Source organism: Henckelia pumila, chromosome 3, assembly GCF_033568475.1.
Source record: "Henckelia pumila isolate YLH828 chromosome 3, ASM3356847v2, whole genome shotgun sequence".
NCBI classification, from domain to species: Eukaryota; Viridiplantae; Streptophyta; class Magnoliopsida; order Lamiales; family Gesneriaceae; genus Henckelia; species Henckelia pumila.
The window spans coordinates 19286613-19294873 of record NC_133122.1 but is presented as its reverse complement, the minus strand read 5'-3'; the positions used below and the strand labels follow the sequence as shown (position 1 = coordinate 19294873).

At 37.3% G+C, this 8261-nt stretch overlaps 1 protein-coding gene across 1 annotated transcript; it reads left to right on the top strand.

Moving 5' to 3' along the window:
• Positions 1 to 341: 341 nt before the first annotated feature.
• LOC140888189 (uncharacterized) lies at positions 342 to 7849 on the top strand. The gene is made up of 6 exons (XM_073295875.1): positions 342 to 446; positions 553 to 661; positions 6389 to 6561; positions 6641 to 6706; positions 6843 to 7022; positions 7775 to 7849. Exons 1-6 carry the CDS (start codon positions 342 to 344, stop codon positions 7847 to 7849), a joined length of 708 nt encoding a protein of 235 aa, XP_073151976.1.
• Positions 7850 to 8261: the final 412 nt, after the last annotated feature.

Here is an 8261-nt window from a genome sequence, read left to right as displayed (position 1 = left end):
TCTTATTTTATAGATTTGAAAGTAGGTGTAACAAGTGAATATATCTCCAAAATTTCAAGTATCGAATGTGCAAAACCATCAGTATCTCAATCGGAAATTTACAATGAAAATTAGAAATAAGTTGGTGAAAGAATAATAAATAAAACCAACAAAATTTTTTAGCCGTTCATTCTTTTTTTTCCCCATCTACATTTAACTCTATTCGTGACAGTAGGCTAATGGTCTTTTTTGTATTCGGTTTGGTAGAAAAAATTTTTGGTATGGACAGTCGACTTGATCAACCACGATGTCTCTTGTAGAGATCAGTTGTGGCAGATCTTGCAAACGTTGTGTAACTTACAATGGGACTGAAAGGAGGGAATGTACTGATATTAGACAAACATGGTGGCAGCCAAGTGGTTAAGGATGGCATCACCGTGGCGAATACCATAGTGTTCGACAACAAAGTAAAGAATTTGGTCCCACAATGTTGAAAATATTCTATTTCATTTGGACGTGGCATGAATCCAAATAACTCTAATATTAACTCACAACCCTAATTTAACTCCACAGCTCCAGCCCGTTCGTCGTTCACCAATCACCAGTCACCACCGGCAAGATGCAGTCGTCTTTCCAATCGGGGATTCTTCCTTGTCTGCAGAAACTCTGGCCAACAGGTTGGGTATTGCATCTTATTTTATATATTCAGAAGTAGGGATAACAAATCAATATATTTCGAGAATTTCAAGTATCGAACGTGCAAAAACACCAGTATCTCAATCGAAAATTTACAATGGAAAATGACAAATAAGTTGGTGGAAGAAGAATAAAAAAACCAACAAAAGTTTTTGAGTCGTTCATCTGTTTTTCCCCTCTACATTTAAATTTATTCGTGACAGTAGGCTAATGGTATTTTTTGCATTTAGTTCGGTAGAAAAATCTGTTGGTATGGACAGTCGACTTGACCAACCACGATGTCTCGTGTGGTGGCCAGTTTTGGCAGATTTTGCAAACGTTGTGTAAGTTAAAATGGGACCAAAAGGAGGGAATGTACTGATATTAGACAAACATAGAAGCATCGAAGTGGTTAAGAATGACATCACAGTGGAGAATACCATAGTGTTCGATAATAAAGTGAAGAATTTTGTGCCAAAATGTTAAAAATATTCTATTTCATTTGGAAGTGGTATGAATCCAAATAACCTCAATCTTAACACACAAACCTAATTTAAATCCACAGCTCCAGTCTGTTTGGCGTTCACCAATCACTAGTCACCATCGGCCGACGTGTAGTCGTCCTTCCAATCGGGGCTGCTTCTTTGTCTGCAGAAACTCCGGCCAACAGGTTGAGCATTGCATCTTATTTTATAGATTCTAAAGTAGGTGTAACAACTCAATATATTTCCAGAATGAATGTGTAAAAACATCAGTATCTCAATCAGAAATTTACAATGAAAAATAAGTAATAAGTTGGTGGAAGAAGAATAAAAAAAACCAACAAAATTTTCTGAGCCATTCATTCTCTTTTTTCACCTCTACATTTAACTTTATTCGTGATAGTAAGCTAATGGTTTTTTTTGCATTCAGTTCGGTAAAAAAACTGTTGGTATGGACAGTCGACTAGACCAACCATGATGTCTTGTGTGGAGGCCAGATGTGGCAGATCTTGCAAACGCTGTGTAAGTTACAATGGGACCGAAAGAAGGGAATGTAATGATATTAGACAAACATGGTGTCAGCCAAGTGGTTAAGGATGACATCACCGTGGCGAATACCATAGTGTTCGACAACAAAGTGAAGAATTTGGTGCCATAATGTTGAAAGATTATATTTCATTTGGATGTGGTATGAATCCAAATTACCTCAATCTTAACTCTCAACCCTAATTTCACTCCACTGCTCCAGCCCGTTCAGCGTTCACCAATCACCAGTCACCACCAGTGATGTGCAGTCGTCTTTCCAATCGGGGTTGCTTCTTTGCCTGCAGAAACTCTGGCCAACAGGTTGGGCAATACATCTTATTTTATAGATTTCGAAGTAGGTGTAACAAATCAATATATTTCCAGAATTTCAAGTATCGAATGTGCAAAAACATCAATATCATAATCGGAAATTTACAATGGAAAATGAGAAATTAGTTGGTAAAAGAAGAATAAAAAAACCAACAAAAGTTTTTGAGTCGTTCATTCTGTTTTTCCTCTTCTACATGTAACTCTATTCATGACAGTAAGCTAATGGTCTTTTTTACATTCACTACGGTAGAAAAATTTGTTGGTATGGATTGTCGATTGGATCAACCACGATGTCTCGTGTGGAGGCCAGTAGTGGCAGATCTTGCAAACACTGTGTAAGTTACAATGGGACCTTCAAATCTTCAACAGATCAGGTCGGGTCGGGCATGACGGTGTTCTGCACAGACATAAACTTTGTTAGGGGACACCGAAGGTGTTTTTGGCGTGACCCCTCTGATGCCTAACTCAGTTCTCAGAAATAAAACGAGAGAACAAGAGAATATGAGGGAGCGAATGCGTGAGCAAAAGTGAATGTGTAAAATCATAAACAATACGTGTATTTATAGGGGCTGGAGGGATGAATTATCTTGTTGTAGCAAAATTCTTATTAGGGCAAAATTCTACCCAAGGTAGTAGGTAGGACTCAGTCATCATGCTGGCTAGGACTCTTGGGCTGACTTAATAGTTGATCATATCTCAAATTTGTCATAGCTTATTTTTATCTGTTAAAAATCCTCAAATATTTCCGATATCTAAGTTCCCATATATTGGGCCGAGTCGGGTCTCTGTGTTACCTAGTCATGGCTCGGTCCAATGGGCTCAACAGTTAAGGTTTGGACCATAAATATTACATTTTTGTTTGTATTAGACTATTATTAAACGTGGGACTTGACACCTAATAGAAACTTGTGGATTTTTGGAATATCTTTTCCGTACATGGGTTATCAGGTTTTGGTCGGACCAGACCCATATATTTTTAGAGATATCACACGATGTCTCGTGTGGAGGCAAGTAGTGGCAAATTTTGCAAACGTTGTGTAAGTTACAATGGGACCGAAAGGATGGAATGTACTGATATTAGACAAACATGGTGGCAACCAAGTGGTTAAGGATGACATCACCGTGGCGAATACCAATGTGTTCGACAACAAAGTAAAGAATTTGGTCCCACAATGTTGAAAAGATTCTATTTCTTTTGGACGTGGTATGAATCCAAATAACCTCAATCTTAACTCACAACCCTAATTTAACTCCACAGCTCTAGCGCGTTCGGCGTTCACCAATCACCAGCCACCACCAGCCGATGTGCAGTAGTTTTTCCAATCGAAGATTCTTTCTTGTCTCCAGAAACTCTGGCCAATAGGTTGGGCATTGCATCTTATTTTTTAGATTCAGAATTAGGTGTAACAACTCAATATATTTCCAGAATGATTGTGAAAAAAGATCAGTATCTCAATCAAAAATTTACAATGAAAAATGAGAAATAAGTTGGTGGAAGAAGAATAAAAAAAACCAACAAAAGTTTATGAGTCGTTCATTATGTTTTCCCGCACTACATTTAACTCTATTTGTGACAGAAGGTTAATGTTTTTTTTTTTTGCATTCAGTTCGGTAGAAAAATTTGTTGGTATTGACAGTCGACTAGACCAACCACGATGTCTCGTGTGGAAGTCAGTTGTGGAAGATTTTGCAAACGCTGTGTAAGTTACAATGAGATTGAAAGGAGAGAATGTAATAATATTAGACAAACATGGTAGCAGTCAAGTGGTTAAGGATAACATCAACGTGGCGAATACTATAATTTTCGCCAACAAAGTGAAGAATTTGGTGTCACAATGTTTAAAATATTCTATTTCATTTGGGCATGGTTTGAATCCAAATAACCTCAATCTTAACTCACAACCCTAATTTCACTCCACAGCTCCAGCCTTTTCGGCGTTCACCAATCACAAGTCACCACCGGAGACGTGTAGTCTTCTTTCCAATCGGGGCTACTTCTTTTTCTGCACAAACTCTGGCCAACAGGTTTGGAATTGTATCTTATTTTATATATTCCAAAGTAGGTGTAACAACTCAATATATTTCTAGAATGAATGTGCAAAAACATAAGTATCTCAAACAGAAAATTACAATGGAAAATGAGAAATAATTTGGTGGAAGAAGAATAAAAAAACCAATAAAATTTTCTGAACCGTTCATTCTGTTTTTCCCCCTCAACATTTAACTTTATTCGTGACAGTAGGCTAATGATCTTTTTTGCATTCAGTTCGGTAGAAAAATTTGTTGGTATGAATAGTCGATTGGACCAACCACGATGTCTCGTGTGGAGGCTAGTTGTGGCAGATCTAGCAAACGCCATGTAAGTTACAATGAGATCGAAAGCATGGAATGTACTGATATTAAACAAACATGGTGGCAGCCAAGTGGTTAAGGATGACATCACCGTGGTGAATACCATAGTGTTCGACAACAAAGTGAAGAATTTGGTGCCACAATGTTGAAAAGATTCTATTTCATTTGGACGTGGTATGAATCCAAATAACCCCAATCTTAACTCACAACCCCAATTTAACTCCAAAGCTCCAGCCCATTTGGCGTTCACCAATCACCAGTCACCACCGGGCAACATGCAGTTGTCTTTCCAATCGTGGCTGCTTTCTTGTCTGCAGAAACTCTAGCCAACAGGTTGGACATTGCATCTTATTTTTTAGATTCGAAAGTAGGTGTAACAATTAGGGATTACAATGGGGCTGGGTGAGGACGGGTTTGCTATCTCCATCTCCGTTCCTGAATTAAATGTCCACCCAATTCTCGTCCCAATCCTCGGTTCTACCTAATCAAGGAATCCCCGTACTCAAACCTATGGGGATTAAACCCCGTCCCCGTCCCCATCCCCGTCCCAATCCCTGTTGTTGAGATTAAATTGGGGTAGGGATAGGGTGGATCCCCAAACTCGTGGGGATTAAATCCCCGAACCCGCTTGAAATATCCCGCCTGCTAATATTTTTTAAAAAATGAAAGCAATTCCAACGCCCCCTTTTGAATTATATGTACTCCTAAATAATCCTCTAATACCTTCACCAAATTAGCATTTAGGATGAATAAAATACACAAAGAAAGATGAATAAATTACGTGAATATACAATGAATAAACATATACTGGGCTTTTTTTGTTCATTGTTACGTTAGATCTGATCTGTGTGAAAAGATAATGAAATGATAGTATTCCATAGTCCTACAAATAATTTTAACAATGAGTATCCTGATTTTCTTCTCCATTGAAAGTTTAATAACTTGGCATCCGTCTTCTTCCTCGTCCTCACCAAAAATTTCTTCCTCCGATTTTTTGTACTTCTTTCGAGGAGATCATTTTCCTCTTGAGACCTAGCCTGAAAAGTCATTCCCCTTTGCTCTCCAGAATTTTTATTATCTATAGTTTTTTTTGACTATTTTTAAAACAAAAACAAAATACCAAAATTCACAACAGTTCAGTTCAACTCATCTAAAAACACGAAAGAAAAAAAATCACCTTAACCTATGAATCTGAGGTTTTCACAAGCACCACGCCATTCTCCAAAGCTAAAATCCGTCACAGAAGACTCCACACTGATCTTGTGCTTGAGGGGCGATCGTGCGGGAGACGAGTGAAGGAAGGAAAGAAATGAGATTGGTATATTAGGTTTTCGTTTTACAGGATGTAAAAGCTTAAGTTTTAAATATTATTGAAATTATTATATAATTTATTAATATTATTAATTTTTTATTATTATCGGGTCTATCAAGGCGAGTTCGGGGTGGGGATAGCATACATATACCCACTTTAGTCTGATGTGGGGATTTTAAAAAATCCCCAAACCCCGAAAACAATAACACCTCCTTGAACCCGTCCCAATTCGGGTTTTTCCTGCGGGTACCCGAACTTGTGGTATGGACAGTCGACAGGACCAACCACGTTATCTCATGTGGAGGCCAGTTGTGGCAGATCTTGCAAACGCTGTGTAAGTTACAATGGGACCGAAAGAAGTGAATGTACTGATATTAGACAAACATGGTGGCAGCCAAGTGGTTAAGGATGACATCACCGTGACGAATATCATAGTGTTCGACAAAAAAATGAAGAATTTGGTGCCACAATATTGAAAACTCTAGCAGATTCTATTTCATTTGGGCGTGTATGAGTCATTTGGGCATAATATGATTTCATACATATTGTAGTTTACTTATTTAATTAAATGCTTGACTTAGTTAACACATGTAGTTAATCATGATTAGTCTATTTAGGTCTATAAATAAGACTTTCCAAACTAAGAAATGGAATGAAAACTTCACCTAATTCTCTCTGTATTTTTACCTTCAGTATTTTATCATTTTGATTGTTTTGATTACTTCTTGCATAGATGGAACTTGTGCTATTGTGCTCATAAAATGTTTGCATGAGTATGCCAGTCATTGCCGGCTCGCGAGGATGCCACCAAAGTTACTACAAACATGCATGCGCATTGCTGTGAATGATGTGGTCCGCATCTTAAATGATATAACGACGCATTGTGATGCTAAAAAGATTGCCAAGGTTAGGTTTTATTCTACCCTACTCTGCTTCGTTCTGAGTATTTTTTTTCCCTTTTAATAATTTGACAGTCTAATTGTAGGTCGCCACTATTTATGCTGGTGGCGACGAAGACATTGGCCACTTGATTGTAGAGACCATTGATAAAGTTGGTAGATATCCATTGATAAAGTTCATAGATATGCCGCTGTTACGATTGAAGTATGTATTTATTCTACTTAAGAACATGTATTTTTTTTTTTAGCTTTTTAACTTGCGAATGAGTAATATTTTTCTTACTCAAGGATGCAAACACACATGGGCTTCAAGTTGAGAAGATAATGAAACTGGCAGTTCATGTTAGGAATGATCAACCAAAGTCCCACATTGGAAATTTAAGAGAAAGATCATGGATTAATATATGGAATGATATCTCCATTGGTATGAGGCCTTTTGGGTGTGTTCTCAAAAATCAAAACCATGAGGTATTGTGCCCAAAGTGGACAATATCATATCATTGTGGAGATATCCGGATTCCATTGACCTAACAAATGGCGCCGTCTGTGGGAACGAGTCATGGTCTGATGGAACCAATGTGGGTGGAATCCTCGGAGACTCAAGGAGAAGAAGTTTGAGACCCCGATTAAATGATTAAAGATCCGTGAAAAAGCTCTCGAGGGATGCTCCCGGAAATTCATGTAAGGCGTGTGCTACAACGCATTGAAGGTGAGTAGGCTCGATTGGAGGGACGGATTGAGGGGAGGCCTGGTGGGACTTCGTTTGAGGGGAGGATTGTTAGGAATGATCAACCAAAGTCCCACATTGGAAATTTAAGAGAAAGATCATGGATTAATATATGGAATGATATCTCCATTGGTATGAGGCCTTTTGGGTGTGTTTCCAAAAATCAAAACCATGAGGGCTTGTGCCCAAAGTGGACAATATCATATCATTGTGGAGATATCCGGATTCCATTGACCTAACAGTTCAGGTCGAGAAGGGAATGAAGCTGGCAGGTGGCTTCATTTCCCCATCCTTCATAACAAATGAGAAAAACAAAATGTGCAAGTGTCCATTTGTTATTTGTATTTGTTATGCACAATCCCAGTTTTAATTCTCTTTCAAGAATCAATCAATAATTCAGTTAAACACATTCAAATGTATTCTTGTTCCAAATGTCTTTTAGGTCAAGTTTTTTTTTTTCTTTTCTCTTCTTTTTGTGTTTTGGCGACTACAGGAAATGGAGAATCCTCTCATCTTGATTCACTTGAATAAGATATCAAGCGAGCAAGGGATTCTTGAAGGCAACTAAGCAAGCCATCTCGGTTCATGACAAGAAGAAATTGAAAGGAAGGGTAGCTAAACTTTCTCACGGCGTGGTGGTATTAAAGGTCTATTGTGTTCCTTTAAATGCATGCCTTTTATGATCTTATCCCTATATTTTTTAGTTTTACATACACTAGTTTAGAAATAAAGGGTACATAGGTTAATTTGTAATTGAAAATTTTTATTCTTTTTTTATTTACACCTTAATATATCTAATAGAAATAGATGTATTGAGGGGGATAACATAAAAACATAAGTATAATAACTTAATTTATATTATTCAAAATTTAAATATATATCTCTATTACTAATTTATTTTATCGGTCAATATTAATATATTACTTTGATTAAAAACTAATGATTGTATTTTGTATTTATATAAAATATATTATTACTCC